General features: G+C 50.4%; 2 protein-coding genes across 3 annotated transcripts in view; one reads left to right on the top strand and one right to left on the bottom strand.

Annotated features, from left to right (window-relative positions):
* TBC1D20 (TBC1 domain family member 20) overlaps window positions 1-8,840 on the top strand; it is a 38,200-nt gene extending 29,360 nt beyond the window's left edge. Inside the window, exons 5-8 of the mRNA XM_087962420.1 lie at window positions 59-160; window positions 2,475-2,616; window positions 3,956-4,125; window positions 5,857-8,840. Of these exons, the coding sequence (XP_087818546.1) occupies window positions 59-160; window positions 2,475-2,616; window positions 3,956-4,125; window positions 5,857-6,115 (673 nt within the window). The 3' untranslated portion in view covers window positions 6,116-8,840. The remainder of the gene's footprint in view (window positions 1-58; window positions 161-2,474; window positions 2,617-3,955; window positions 4,126-5,856) is intronic.
* Window positions 8,841-10,649: 1,809 nt separating this feature from the next.
* Window positions 10,650-15,461, bottom strand: part of RBCK1 (RANBP2-type and C3HC4-type zinc finger containing 1) — a 39,800-nt gene continuing 34,988 nt past the window's right edge. For both annotated transcript variants that reach the window (XM_087962353.1, XM_087962354.1), the window contains 4 exons: window positions 14,822-15,001; window positions 13,423-13,521; window positions 12,001-12,144; window positions 10,650-11,569 (listed from right to left, as the gene is read on the bottom strand). In XM_087962353.1, coding sequence (XP_087818479.1) covers window positions 11,489-11,569; window positions 12,001-12,144; window positions 13,423-13,521; window positions 14,822-15,001 — 504 coding nt within the window. In that variant the 3' untranslated portion in view covers window positions 10,650-11,488. The remainder of the gene's footprint in view (window positions 11,570-12,000; window positions 12,145-13,422; window positions 13,522-14,821; window positions 15,002-15,461) is intronic.

Raw genomic sequence — 15,461 nt, 5'->3', positions numbered from 1 at the left:
TGTGCTTCACTCTTGTGGCCTCTTCATCCTAACTTGGCTAATCCTTTCTTGGTTGCAGGGATTTTATGGACCCAACCATGGAAAACACCAGACATATTTTAAATTACCTGATGCCCATCATAGACCAAGTGAACCCAGATCTCCACGATTTCATGCAGAGGTAAAAGTAATTTTTAAGGTGTTTTTTTTTAAAAAAAATAAAAATTCAGGTAGGGCTTTTGTGCCAAGGGGGTCAAGCTTTTCTCCAAAGCCCCCAAAGGCAGGACAAGAAGCAACAAATGGAAACAAACCAAGGAGAGAAGCCATCAGGAGAAATTTCCGAACAGTGAGAACGGTTAACCAGTGGAACTGCTTGCCATCAGATGTTGTGGGTGCTCTATCACTGGAGGTTTTCAAGAAGAGGCTGGAAAACCGTTTGTCTGAAATGGCCTAAGGTCTCCTGCTTGAACAGGGGGTTGGACTAGAAAACCTCAAGGGTTTCTTCCACGTGTATTCTGATTGATTGATTTATAACAACACAAGAGCACACAAGAGATACAAACTCAAGGTTAACCACACCAAACTTGATTGCAGGAAATACGAATTCAGACACAGAGGGGTCAATGTCTGGAATACTCTACCTGACTCTGTGGTTTCTTCCCCAAATCCCAAAAACTTTAACCTTAGACTGTCTACTATTGACCTCACCCCTTTCCTAAGAGGTCTGTAGGGGGCCTGCATAAGCGCACCAATTGTGCCTACCGTCCCTGTCCTATTGTTTCTTTTATTTTTCTTATATCTACCGATTTCATTTATTCATAACTATGGATATACTTATCCCTATTATCTTGTAAGCAATCGACAAATATATATAAATAAATAAATAATAATAAATAAAATAAATAAATAAAATAAATAAATAAAATAAATAAATATGAAGAACGGTTGCAGGAACTGGTTGGGCCTAGTTTATTGAAAAGAAGGACCAGGGGAGGCAGGATAGCAGTCTTCCAATATCTCAGGGGCTGCCCCAAAGAAGAGGGAGTCAAGCTATTCTCCAAAGTAACATGAAGGCCGGGGAAGAAACAACGGATGGAAACTCAATCAAGGAGTAGAAGCAACCTGGAATGAAGGAGAAACTTCCTCGCAGTGAGGACAATTACCCAGTGGAACTGCTTGCCACCAGAAGTTGTGGGTGCCTGGAGGTTTTGAAGGAGAGACTGGACAGCCACTGAAGTTTGAAATGGTCCAGGGCCGTGATGGGGAACCTAGGGCACGTGTGCCACAGGCGGCATGCAGAGCCCTTTTCTGTGGGCACACAAACTCGCCCCAGCTCAGCTCCACCACGCATGCATGCGCACCTACCGCCAGCCAGATGATTTTTGGGGTCTCTGCTGCGCCAAGGCCGGTCACATGCAGGAGACGCATGTGCCATGTCAGGGGGAATGCAGAGGGTTGTGCACGCGCAAAAAGAGCCCCCCACGCCCCGTTTTTGCTGCAGGGGGGCCTAACTAGGCCCAAAATGGGAAGTGGGGGGAGTGGGTCACGCGCGCATTGCATTATGGGTGAAGGCGCACACCCTGTCGCGCACGAATGCATTTTCAGCACGCGATGACAAAAAGGTTAGCCATCCCTGATCTAGGGTTTCCTGCTTGAGTGGTGGGATGGACTAGAAGATCTCCGAAGTCCCTTTCCAGCTCTATTCTGACTAAATGAGCAGAGGGGATGGACTAGAAGACCTCCAAAGTCCCTTTCCAGCTCTATTCTGATTGATTGAACACAGGGGATGGACTAGAAGACCTTCAGGGTCCCTTTCCAGCTCTATTCTGATTGCTTGAGCAGGGGGATGGACTAGAAGACCTTCAGGGTCCCTTCCAGCCTATTCTGATTGATTGAGCGGGGGTGGACTAGAAGACCTTCAGGGTCCCGCCAGCTCTATTCTGATTGATTGAGCAGGGGGATGGACTAGAAGACCTTCAGGGTCCCTTTCCAGCTCCATTCTGATTGCTTGAGCAGGGGTGGACTAGAAGACCTTCAGGTTTCCAGCTCTATTCTGATTGATTGAACACGGGGATGGACTAGAAGACCTTCAGGGTCCCTTTCCAGCTCCATTCTGATTGATTGAGCAGGGGGATGGACTAGAAGACTCCAAAGTCCCTTTCAGCTCTATTCTGATTGCTTGAGCAGGGGATTCTAGAAGACCTTCAGGGTCCCTTTCCAGCTCTATTCTGATTGCTTGAGCAGGGGAGGTGGACTAGAAGACCTTCAGGGTCCCTTTCCAGCTCCATTCTGATTGAGCTTGGGGTGGGGAGAAGCTGGGAATCCTCCATTTGTTTCTTCCCTCGGAAGGCAAGGAATCTGTTCGGCTGCAACTCCGAAGAAAAGGGGAAAAGATCCGTTTGCTGAGTGGATACAAACATTCATATTTAGTATGTTTACATCGGAAACATTTTTCCCCTCCTTTTTTCCTCCCTCCCCCCCCCCTCCCCCCCCAGAGCCGAGGTGGGGACCATCTTCGCCCTCAGCTGGCTGATCACCTGGTTCGGACACGTCCTGTCGGACTTCAAGCACGTGGTGCGGTTATACGACTTCTTCCTCGCCTGCCACCCGCTGATGCCCATCTACTTCGCAGCCGTGGTGGGTGTCCACGGGGGGGGGCCAAGCACGGAGGGAACAGCGGAGAGGAGAGGGGAGACCCTCTGAAGGGAGGGGGAGGAGGGCAATATGGCTCTCGGTCCTGGGACCCCAGAGGGGTTACCCAGGAGCCCCTCAGAGACACCCCCCCAAGGAGGATAAGAACGAGAATCGCATCTGACTCGAGAGAGTTTCTCTTAGGGCAAGGGGTCTTCAAGCTTGGCCGCTTGGCTTGCGGACTTCAACTCCCAGAATTCCCCAGCCAGCTTTGCAGACTTCAATTCCCAGAATTCTGGGAGCTGAAGTGCTCCAGGCTTAAAGTAGCCAAGGATGGAGACCCCTCCCTTAGGGGCTAATCCCTTCCCTTCTCTTTCCAACTCCTCCACCTTCCTTCCTCCCTCCCTCCTTCCTCCTTTTCCCTATTTTTCTCTCCTTCCTCAAGATCTTCCTTCCCTTTCGTTTCAATCCGCTCTACCATCCTTCCGTCCCTCCCTCCTTCCCTTTCCTTCCTCCCTTTTGCCTGTTTTTTCCTCCCTCCTTCCTTCCCTTTGCTCCCTCCCTCTTTCCCGTTTCCTTCCTCCCTTTCACTCCTTCCCTTGTCCTCCCTCCTCCCTCTCCTTTTTCCTGTCCTTCCCTCCCTTCCTTTCTTTCCTCCTTCCCCCCTCTCCTTTTTTTTCCTTTCCTCCCTCCCTCCTCCTTTTCTCCCTCCTCTTGTTCTCCATTACTCTTTTCTCCCTTCCCTTCTTCTCCCTTCTAAAACATGCCAGTTCCAACTGATCAGGGTGCTCTACAGTTTTCCCTATTTTTCCTCCTTCCTTCCCACCTTCCTCAAGATCTCTCCTTTCCTTTCAATCTCCTCCACTTTTCTTTCATCCCTCCATCCTTTCCTTCCTCCCTTTTGCCTGTTTTTTCCTCCCTTCCCTCCCTCCCTCCTTCCCTTTCCTCCCTCCCTCTTTCCCGTTTCCTTCCTGTCTTTCACTCCCTCCCTTGCCCTCCATCCTCCCTCTCCTTTTTTCTGTTTCTCCCTTCCTTCCTTTCCTCCCTTTCCTCCCTTCTCTCCCTCATTCCTTCCCTTTCCTCCCTTCCTTCTCCTTTTCCTGTTTCCTCCCTCCCTCCTTCCCCTCCTCCTGTCCTCTATTATTTCCCCCCCCCCCTCCTCCCTTCTTTTCCCCTTCCCTTATAACACACACGTTCCAACTGATCGGGGTGGTATACAATTTCGGAAAAGGCTTCACGGGAGCCTTTGGCTCTTCATCCTCACAAACCCGGTAGGGGGGAAAACGTCGGCCCTCTGCCCAGTTGGGCCGAGCTGAGTTCTTCCTTTTGTGGCTTCCCTTTGCAGATCGTGCTCCATCGGGCCCCGGAGGTTCTGGCCTGCGACTGTGACATGGCTTCCGTCCACCACCTGCTCTCCCAGATCCCGCAGGATCTCCCTTACGAGACTCTCATCAGTCGGGCAGGCGACCTCTTTGTGCAATTCCCGCCTTCAAAGCTCGCCCAGGAAGCCGAGAGGTGAGGAGAGGCCTCCTTCCCTGGGGGGGGGGGGGGGGGGGGCCCGACAGGCTCCACACCCAGAGATGGCTGCGGCCGGTTCACACCGGTTCGGGCGGACCGGTTGTTAAAGATTAGACACAGTTCGGCAAACCGGCATATCCCACCGCTGGCCAGCCCCGCCCCTGCCTATGTTTGGGGTTGTTTTCCGGGCCATTTTCCCAGCCAAAAAAATGGCCTGAAAACAGCCCGAAAAATAAGCAAGGGTGGGGCCAGCCAGTGGTGGGATTAGCCCCAACCGGCTGAGCCCAACCTCTTCCTTGGAGGCGAGTGGCCGGGAGGCGGGGCTGGATGTGATGAGTGACATCACCCAGCCAGTCACGTGACCAACTGGCCACGCCTCCCCAGCCAGAGAACCAATTGTTAAAAAATTTGCAGCCCCCCCCCACCCCCCCATTGTCCATGCCACCATCCCTGCCAAGACCTTTGTGGCATTCAGTTCCTGTATCTCCAGGGTCTTCAAACTTGACAGCTTTAAAACATGTGGACATCGACTTCCCAGAATTCCTCAGCTAGCATGACTGGAGGAGGAATTCTGGGAGTTGAAGTCCACAAGCTGTACCCCGTTTCCTCAAAAATAAGACCCTGTCTTCTATTATTATTATTAATTATTATTATTATTATTATTATTATTATTATTATTATTATTATTATTATTATTATTATTATTATTATTATTTTGCCACCAAAAAAGGCACCAGGTCTTATTTTGGGGGGAAGTCATCTGCTGACTAACCTCACTTGTGTGCGTCGTCCGTGGCTTCCTTTTCGCTGTCGGAGGCCTTCAGGAATTTCTTCCTCTGCAGACGGCAAGGCTTTTCTGAAGGCCTCTGCAGCAGATAACAGACCTTTGGATCGATCCAGAGCTTTGCCATCAGCTCCAGAGGCCTTCAGGGAAGCCTTTGCCAGCCTTGCCAGCTGCAGAAGAAATGGGCCGGCAAGGCAGGTGTCGGAGGGTGCGAGGCCTGCCTACAACTGTCCAAAGGTAAGTAGTAGGGCAGCTCTACCCTCCATCCCCACCCTAGCTTAATTTTCACCCATCCACTCTGGAGTGGGTGGGATCTTAGGGCTTGTTTTTGGGGGTAGGGCTTATTTTGGGCACATATGTAAAAAAAAAAATCAAGCTAGGACTTACTTTCAGGGTAAGGTGGTATTTTTGAAGAAACAGGGTATTTCACAACCAGACATGATATTCTTCCGATTAAAATCGGAATTCCGATTTTTTGGGAATCGCCCCCTTTCCCCCCTTCTCCTCCTCCTTCCCCTCCCCTCGGAGGCCGAGTCAGGAGTTGCTACCGCTGGTGCGGCTCTGCGTGGCTCCAGTCCGCGTTGCCTCAGGAAGGGAAAGGCAAAAGGAAGAGCCGCGGTGGCGCTTTGCAACGGCAGCAGCGGCTCCTGGTTTTGCCTTTCCCTTCCCGAGGCAACGCGGGACTGGAGCCAGCGCGAGCCGCGCCAGCGATAGCAACTCCTGACAGCCCCAGCCGGATACCTGAGCGGAGCCCAGGCGGGCAGGCGGTGCGGCGGAGGCCGCTAAGCGGCAGGAAAAGGGAGCTGGGCAGCGATTTCTTGGCGCGTGGTGGGGGGGTCTCTTTTGGCCGGCCCCGATTTTTTTTTCAGAGGGGAATATCATGCCTGACAACTGAAGCTCCTCCCCTTCTTTTTTTCTTTTCTCTCCTCCCCCCCCCCCGGCAGAACGGGCGGTTTCCACCTTCAAAGACTTGAGCTGGCTTCCTCCCAGCAACAGCCGGACACCATCCTCCGTCAGCGCTTCCGAGAACAACTCCGGGCGGAGGAGAGAGCCAAGTCCCTCTTAGCGACCAAACCCAGGACCAACCGCTTCGTCAAGCTGGCCGTGATGGGGCTGACGGTGGCGTTGGGGGCGGCCGCCGTGGCGGTGGTCAAGAGCGCCCTCGAGTGGGCTCCCAAATTCGAACTCCAGATCTTCCCCTAAAGGCTGACGGACAGAAGGAATGTCCTCTCTCTCTCTCTCTCTCAGCGGAAGACGAGCCGAGTTTGGAGGCCCGCAGCTCCGAATCCGCTCCCTTCTGCAAGCAACCTTCGGGCGTGGAGAAGGGACCGCTGCCTTGGGCTGCGACAGGTTTGGGTGGTCTCAATGTCTCCTGGCCAGCTAAGGGGCAAGACCCCTTCTGTCCTCCACCTGCTGCCTGACAAACAGAGAAGGAAGTCTCGGCACGCCCATTTGGGGTAAAAACGAGGGGGTCCCTGTGCTTTTTATCCGAAGGAGAGACGTGGCTTGGGATCTTGAGAACTTCTCCCTTCTCCAAGCAATTCGATTATCCGTCTTACCAAAAAAAAAGGGAAGGAGATAGTTAGTTTCTCAGCGGTTGCCAACAGCAGGACTGGATTCTCGTTCCGCTATTTGATATTTCGATATTTTGTGTCAGCCGGAATCCACAGGAAAAGAGGTTTTCGTTAAATGCACAGAATAGATCAGCAACTTGGCAACTTTGAAGACTCGTTTGAGACTTTTAAAGAATTCTGGGAAGTCCACAGACCTTAAAAGTTGCTGAGGTCGGATGCCTTTAGAATAGATCCTCTTCAAACTGATCCATTGCCATCCAAGCCCAAAATAAAAAATCGATCCAGATCATGCAGTTTGGAGGGCGATACACAGAAACCCTTCCCTGACAAAAAAAATAAAACTTTTCTTTTTCCCTGCATGGAGAATTCTCAGCAAGGGGGATCCCTTAATGCATAATCGCCCCGCTACAAAAGCCTCTACTCACAAGTGTCCTTACCCAACCTTCGCTACCTTTGAAAAGACGCGTTCTTGGCTCTCTTGGAAGTGACCCAACGGAAACCTCCTTAAGAACCACGCTTGCCAGTCCTCTCGAAAGCCGAGCCAAGGACTGCTCGCTTTGCCAGCTTTGAACATTGCATCGATCCAAGAGTAGGGCTGGACAGCTGGGCATCGAGGTGGACAGCCGACGAGTCCTGCCATGTCCTTCAGGCTGAACTCAAGATGTCCTTCAGAAGCCACAGCTTCCAGAAAACATCAAGATGCAGCTCCTGAGAGCATCTAGACTTCACCTCGGTGTGTTTTTCCTTTTCAAAACCGTTGCATTGAATTCTCTTCTGTGGCGAGACTTTTGGCTTCTTCTGGAGAAGAAGCAACCAGGACATGGTCCTTCTCACATCCTTGTGGGCCTTCTCTCTTCCGGACGAGCTCAGGGGCTGTTGCCAGAAGGTCCGTGCCTTTCTCCAGGGGGGTTGGATCGTGCTTGCGTGGTTCTGAAGACCAGTTTAACCCAAGAAAGCTGGTTGGACTTCAGCCTCTGCTCTGCCTTGAGAGTTGTCGTTCAGGTGTTTCTAGGCAGAACCGGACCACTGGGTCACCCAACATTTTTGATAATGGGTTTTGGGACTGTGCCATCCCTCCGAAGGCGGAGGGGGAGCATAAGTAGACTTTCTCCCAACAGATTGGATCTAAAACCCCGTGTCGTATCATAAGAAGCAGGCATGGTATGGTGGCAAAAAGGGACATGAAAAATCGAGGCCCACAAATGTGGCCGAGAAACCCTTGACTTCTTTTTTCTTCTTCTTCTAAAAAGCACTTTACAAAAATGATTTCTAAAAGAACAGCCTTTTGTTGGGAGAATTAACTAAGGCAGGAGAAATGCTCTCTCATTTTTGGGGGTGGTACTCTAATGTCTCTTGTTGGAGGAATTTTCTTCCATTAGCCTAGGAAAATTTGAGCCCCTAAACGTTGCTTTCTAACCACAGGAAATACGCAGCGATCCGAAAGAGAAATTCTGCTTCATCGTGTTTCCCAAGAACCCGTCTCAAGCACTTCATTTTATTTATTTTATATTCGTCCAGCAAAAAAGTACACATTCGGACAAGAAAAATCAGAACGTGGCAGGGACGGTAAGACGGCTGCACTGGCACACAACCCCTTAGGGACATCATATACCACAGAGCGAGGTCCTCGGTTCAGCGTCGGTCAGCAGAATCTTTTACAGCCCTGATTTTTTGGCGGATTGTGCGAAGGCTCAAGTCTTTTCCTTCCCCCCGGAGTCCTATCCATAGAAAACGAGCATTATCGAGGGGCGAACGGGAGTGAAAACTCACTAGAAATAATTTGAAGTTTGCACTGCAGTCTGGAAAAATTGGCCTGGTTATTTTGCTGGTTATTTGCACTTCTGTCGGAGAGGAAAGGACAGATTTGATGAGGAACGGGGTCTGCCCCACCGGTGGATTTAAATGGGACCCCCATTGATGCTGGGAAGTGGGGAACGGAAGTTTTTTCCTTGCTAGTTCTCACGAATGAAGGAACAGAGAGTGTTTGCCTTAAACGCCAACCGATGGCACCTTTCCACTTCACACAATCCCAGACTTGCGAACACAACAGCGGTGACCCTGGAAACCCCACAAAATTAGCGTGCCCGTCGATGCAGGACGTCTCACCCAGCTTAACTTTCACCCCTCTGTGGGCAGACAGGTAACTCAAAGAGGCTGAGTTCAGCATAGTAAAAAAGGTGGATTGCAACAGCCCTTCGGCTGTGCATCCTGGGCAGTGTAGCTCTTTTGTATACTCGTGTACGTATGTCACTTGTAGATTTGTACAGGGCTTGTAAGTGTGTACATTAAATAAATGCGCTCCTAACTTACTAAAAGCTGTTTGCAAAGATGGTGCCGGAGCTCTTTAAATCAAAGTGGGGTTTTTATTTTTCCCCTTTCCTTGCTCTGCGTGGGCTAGAATGCATCCACAACAGCTGGCCCCGGGGAGAAGGATTACACTAATATTAAAGAAATGGCGGGATAGAACCATTCCAGAGATGATGCCCAAGGAAGGAACAAAATGAAATGTGAACGAAAAGATTCAAAATCGTTTAAAAAGTTACTTTAAATGGTTTGATTGAATGGTTGAGTTGGCTTGCGGCGAGTTATCCTACAAAATGAAAAGAAGGACCAGGGGAGACAGGAGAGCAGCCTTCCAATATTTGAGGGGCTGCCCCAGAGAGGAGGAAGGGGGGTCAAGCTATTTTCCAAAGCACCCAAAGGCCAGACAAGGAATAACGGATGGAAATTGATCAAGGAGAGATTCCACCTGGAAATGAAGAGACATTTACTGACAGGGAGAACCATCAACCCATGGAACAGAAGCTGTGGGAGCTTCATCCCTGGAGGCTTTCAAGAAGAGATTGGACTGCCATCTGTCAGAAAGGGTGTAGGGTCTCCTGCTTGGGCAGGGGGTTGGACTAGATGACCTACAAGGTCCCTTCCAACTGTTAATCTGAAATCCAAAAAGATAAGATGCTTTTCCTCTGATATCAGTTTGAGCTCTTTGTAATCTCAAAAAAAAAAACCACCCCAAAATGCAGTATCTTCCACTCCCCCTCCTTCCCCAAAGCGGTGATCCAATCCCTTATAATGTCTACCCGAAAATGGCCTATTTGTTTTCTTAATCAAGTGCTTAATTCTCTTAACATAAAAAGCGTGGCTTCAGTCGTTCACAATGGGTTGGACTAGAAGACCTCCAAGGTCCCTCCCAACTCTTGTTATTCTATCCTATCCTATCCTTTGGCGAGTTGTCCTGCAACAACTTGGCCATGGTGAATTGGCCGTGGTGAGCCGTCCCATTTTGAAGCAGATTCTTCCATTTCAAGGCATCCCTGAAACGGACCCAGGGCAGTTCGGCTCATCCCGGGTTCAAGGGAGCCGTGGCTCTTCTCAGGGAAGGGAAGGAAACCATCCAGTGGCGAGAATGGAAAAGCCCCAAACGGAGCCCCTTAAACCAAGTGTATCTCAGTCTTGGCCAGTTTCAGTTGTGTGTGAGGGGAGGGAGGGGAGGAGACTCAACTCCCAGAATTCCCCAGCCAGCATGGAGGATTGCAGGCCTGGCTGGGGAATTCTGGGAGTTGGAAGTCCACGTTCTTTAAAAGCTGCCCAGTTTGAGATACGCTACTGTTGCTTCTGGTTCTCAGCCTTTGCAAAACGACCTTTTGCTGGAATTCGGTAGGTCTAGTTTAATGAAAAGAAGGACGTGCGGAGGCACGATAGCAACATTTCCAATATTTGAAAGGGTGCCACAAGCTGTTTTCCAAATCACCAGAAGGCAGAAGAAGAAATAAGAATGGAAACCGATCAAGGAGAGAAGCAACCTAGAACTAAGGAGACATTTCCTGACAGTGAAGACAATTAACCAGCGGAACTGCTTGCCTCCAGAAGTTGGGAATGCACCAGCAGTGGAAGTTTTTAAAAAGATGTTGGATAACCATTTGCCTGAAGTGGTGTAGGGTTTCCTGCCTAGGCAGGGGGTTGGACTAGAAGACCTCCAAGGTCCCTTCCAATTCTGTTATTCTATTCTACTATTTATGAAAAGTCAAGAAACTCCAGTTGCCTCTTGAAAAAAGACCTTTGGGACAACCAGGACTGGGTGGACGGGGAATCTCCATAGATGATACCACCTCATACAATTTCCAAGTAATAAATTCCTAAAATGGTGCATTATTAAAAAAAAAAAAAAAAAGAGCAAGAGAGATATTTTTAGCAATTCCACCTCTTTAATTCCCAACCCTCTGTATGCTACAGAATCCTTATCTCGGGGAAATCATGACGTCCATCGCGTTGAAGATCCGTTCGGCAGGCTTTTCACGTTCCCTAAAAAAAAATTCTGTGCTGCTGTTTATCTTAAATTTCAGAAACTAGATTTAAGGGTGCGGCAGGGGACAGGAGAGGTGACCCCCGCCACCAAATCGTAAAGCTCCATCTGATCCTGATTTGGCCTGAAAAATCACCAAAGTGACCTAAAAGAAGCAAAGCAAGTAACAAATGGAAGGCAGGCCAAGCTGCCCAGCTCCGTAATACCAGTAAAAGGAGAATATTGTGGTTCAATTTTGTAAACCAAAACCACAACTCAAAAAGTCTGGTTGGAGTGCAAGATTCCGGTAAGGTCAACGGAGATCCGAGCTTGAAATATGGACCAGATAATGTTATGTGTGCAGAAGGACGCGAAGAACAATCAAACGAGCACCGCTGTTTTTGAGAAAGACGAAGCAGAACATCTAGAGCGAAACCAACCCACAGGTCAAGTTCTAGGCCCAACCGACACAGGTGGGGCGGCGAAAAGACGCCCCCTTCCACCAACTCTGAGGCTGGAGATCTTCTTGGCTTCGTCACCACCTCAGTCGACAGGAGAGTTGTCCCAAGACGGACGTGGGAAGGAACTGGTCGTGCAACAGGAAGACCTGTGCAATTGTCCGAAAGTCCCCTCCGTCCATCGTCCAGGATTCCGTCCCTCGTCTGCAAGCGAAGGGTCCCATCTGTCTGGAAAAAGTCCGATTTTCAGGGATCTCCACCATCAATGGCAGTTCTGGCAATTCGGATGGCAGGAGACGCCGTTGACTTTGCAACGGCAGCCGCCACTGATGTCACCCAAGCCCTGAAGGGGGAAAGAAGCACGGAGCGTGAAAAGGGAGGGGGCGCAAGATCGGCTCCCAGGATCCCACCCCCCCACCCCCGCCAGCAAACAAATCCTGTTCTAATCCAACCCTCTGCAAAAATGTAGGATACATAAAATTACACACACACACACACACACACAGGTGCTGGGTGGAGTTCTCGCCTCACAATCAGAAGGATATGAATTCTGATCCTAGGTAGCGGCAGGTATTTCTCTCTCTGAGCACAATGAGAATATATCTGCTGAAAAAAAAACCCCTCATCGGCAACAGGAAAGGTATCTGGCCAGTAAACACCCAGCTCCATTCAGCTGCCCAGGTTCCAGTCAGGTAAGGGATTACGGGGTCATTAAAAGACAAAAATAAATTAAAATTACACACACACGAGTTGCTACCCTCTGTCAATACGTACAGCTGGTCCCCAGCGAGGTCCTTTGGTCACCCAGCAAATCTCCGTGTGGCAGACGGTGCATCGGATCCAGTCGCAGCCGTCCTTCTTCTGCACGATGATCCTGCAGGTGGGGCAGTACATGGCCTCCCCATCCCTGACCAGCCTCTGAAAAAAGGGAGCAGAGCCGTTCAGAACGTTCACACCTCTTCCTAGTGGCACTGGGAGGGAGGGGAAAAGGTTTACAGACAGGAGTTTTGTCCAGTGGTTGAGGCACCCTGGCTAGGAACCAGGAGACGGTGAGTTCTAGTCCCGCCTTAGGCAGGAAAGCCAGCTGGGTGACTTTGGGCCAATCCCCAGGAGACGGTGAGTTCTAGTCCTGCCTTAGGCATGAAAGCCAGCTGGGTGACTTTGGGCCAATCGCCAGGAGACGGTGAGTTCTAGTCCTGCCTTAGGCATCAAAGCCAGCTGGGTGACTTTGGGCCAATCACCAGGAGTCGGTGAGTTCTAGTCCTGCCTTAGCCATGAAAGCCAACTGGGTGACTTGGGACTTTGGGCCAATCACCCAGGAGACGGTGAGTTCTAGTCCTGCCTTAGACATGAAAGCCAACTGGGTGACTTTGGGCCAATCACCAGGAGACGGTGAGTTCTAGTCCTGCCTTAGGCAGGAAAGCTAACTGGGTGACTTGGTGACTTTGGCCAGTTTCTCTTTCTCAGGCCAACCCACCTCACAGGGCTGTTGTTGTGGGGGGGAAAGGAGGAGAGAGAACTATTAGGTATATTTCCTAAATATGGGAGCGAGACAGAGATAATATATATAAAGAGAGATAGATATTAGATAGATAAATGGGGAGAGAGAGATGATATAGATAGACGGATGTATGGGTGGACCAACAGACAGGATGGTAGGTAGGTAGTTAAATGATTGATATATTATAGGGAGGTAGATAGAGATGATTGAGAGATGATAGGGCGAGATGAGAGATGATATAGAAGATAGATATAGATGATAGATGACAGATAGATGATAGATGAGATATAGAGATAGATGATAGATGAGATATAGATAGGTAGGCAGGCAGGCAGATAGATAGATACAGGTGCCCTTTCTGCTAAGAAGGTCCATCTGGTGGGACCAAGAAGAATGGCCTCCCCTCTGGTGTCTCCCTCCCTGTGGAACACCATCCCTGCAGAAATAAAATTGGCCTCCCCGCATCTCAGCGCTCTTCCAAAAGGCCCCCAAAGATCTGGTTTTGCCGGTGGCTCTGGGAACCCCTGGAGGATACGGAGCCCTACAGTGGTGGGGTTTGATTGTCGTCACCAGCGGGAGTTTCTTACGGGTTTTTTTTGTGTGTGTGTGAGTGTATTTCTTAAGCCATCCGGAGTTGCCATGAGTTGGGCGCCCCTATAAACTGCTTTATTCGGTAATAAAATGGCCCTTCTCACCAGCAACACCTCCGTGGTCTGTTGGGCAGCGTGGTCGTTCTGCGCGCGTATCTGCAGATCGTCCTGATATTCCTTGCAGTTCATGTTTTCGTGAATAGCCTGCGGAGGAAAAGCACGACTTGGACCCTGATCCATCATCCACAGCCAAGGTTGGTGTTCTCACTCAGCTCTCCCAAACACGACAAACCCTCTGAAGTGAACTCAAAAGATTCCTTTATTAGGAGCACCGGCAAAAAGTTCCTCTCTCACCGCCGTCTGACCGGGAGATGAATAGTTGTCTGCCGCAACCTATTCATCTCCGCCCCCTGCTTTTTATCCCCAGAGCTTCCGTCTCAAGGACCGGCCCATAGATTTCCATTTGCTCTCCTCTCCTCTCTGCCTTCTGCATATCTACACGTCAGGCACTGTACCCAGATGTTCCTCCTCTTCCTCATCAGCCACCTCCGGACCTGGAGGCTGTTAATTCTCCATCTGAGGGCTGACGGACAGCCCAGGTTCCGTCTCTCTCTCTCTCTCTCTCTCTCTCTCTGCTCCTCTTCCCCCTCAGAGCTCCCAGGTTGCCTTGATGCTGACCCTGTCTCCCGCTCCTCCTCTGATTACGTCAGCGGCCAACAGGCTACAACAGTCAGCTTGAGTGGACCTTCCCTTACACACAGCCCTGCCAGTTATCCACCCCGTAGGGCAGTGGTTCCAAACTTTCTGGCAAAGTGGACCGGTTCTGTGTGGAGGTCAATCGCGAAGCGTGCGAGTAGTGAACCGGTAATTACACTGGGAGAATCCCACCCCTGACGGGACTCCAAAATCCCTCTCACGGTGCTGCAATTGAGCCAAGTTTCACCTAACCTAGGGGTGGCTAACCTTTTTGGGCTCCTGTGCCCAAAAGGCAATGTGCGCATGCCCCCCCCCATGCCCCCTGCACATGCGTGTGCAAACCCCTCCCCGCCACCCCGTTACCTGCACTGTGCCTCATTTTCCAGCTGATTTTCAGCCAGTTTGAGGTCTTTTTGGGCCTCCCAGAGGCTTGAAAAAAGCCTCCGCAGGCCATATAATAGGCCCGTTTCATCATTTCCGGTATTACAGGAAGTGATGAAACGGGCCTATTATTTGTCCTGCAAAGCCTGCAGGGGCTTTTTTTTCAGGCCTTTGGCAGGACAAAAAGGCCTCAAACCGGCTGAAAATCAGCTGTGAGGCACAAGCATGTGCAGTGAGGTAAGTTTCCCTGCGGCTTGCGTGCCAGCGCAAACGGCTCTGCGTGCCACCTGTGACACGCATGCCATAGGTTCGCCATCACGGGCCTAACTTGTCTCTGCACATTTGGCTTTTCTTGCCTAAGTGTAAAACTTTTACTAACTCGAACATACAGGACTGATGCGGTGTTCAAAGCTGGGACATAACTCACCTGACACAGCAAGCAGTTGGGTTTGTGGCACACCGGGCAGTAGAACTCGTTCACGTCGTCTTCGTAAAAACACCAACCCCGGCAGTCCGTCGTTTTGCAGTGGAAACTCGACCGGCTGCGATTCTCAGCGATGGACATCCCCAAGTCCAGAAAGTGCTGGTATTCTTCCTCCGTTAATAACTACGGACGAAAGGCAGACGGCTTTAGAGAAGTTCTTTAGGGCAGCGGCCTCCAACCTTTGGGGCACCAGCGACCGGTTCCACGGAGAAAGGTTTTTTTTCGTGGACCCGAGGGTTTCGCGAGCTGCCTGCATCCCACAGATGGGTCTTCACAAAATCCAAATGCCGGCCACACCTGTCCATACAGGTGAAACCCTACTTTGATCGTAGGTGAGAACGGGGCAGGGCGTTCTCAACCTAGCTCCCCAAACACAACAAACCCTCTGAAGTGAACTCAAAAAAGATTTATTAGGAGCATCGGCAGCCCCAGCAAACGTTTCTCTCTCACCGCAGGCTAACAAGGCCGTCTGGCTGGAAGATAAATATTTATCTCCCACATCTATTCATCCCCGTCCCTGCTTTTCATCCTCGGGGCTAGGGTAGGACTTGGCTAGCAGCGGTGGCTCTTCCGTCCCAAGGAC

The sequence above is a fragment of the Notechis scutatus genome, chromosome 3, assembly GCF_049901735.1.
Source record: "Notechis scutatus isolate UNSWTSFEM ecotype Mainland chromosome 3, rNotScu1.2, whole genome shotgun sequence".
Taxonomy (NCBI): domain Eukaryota; kingdom Metazoa; phylum Chordata; class Lepidosauria; order Squamata; family Elapidae; genus Notechis; species Notechis scutatus.
This window is presented reverse-complemented; position numbering and strand designations above follow the sequence as displayed.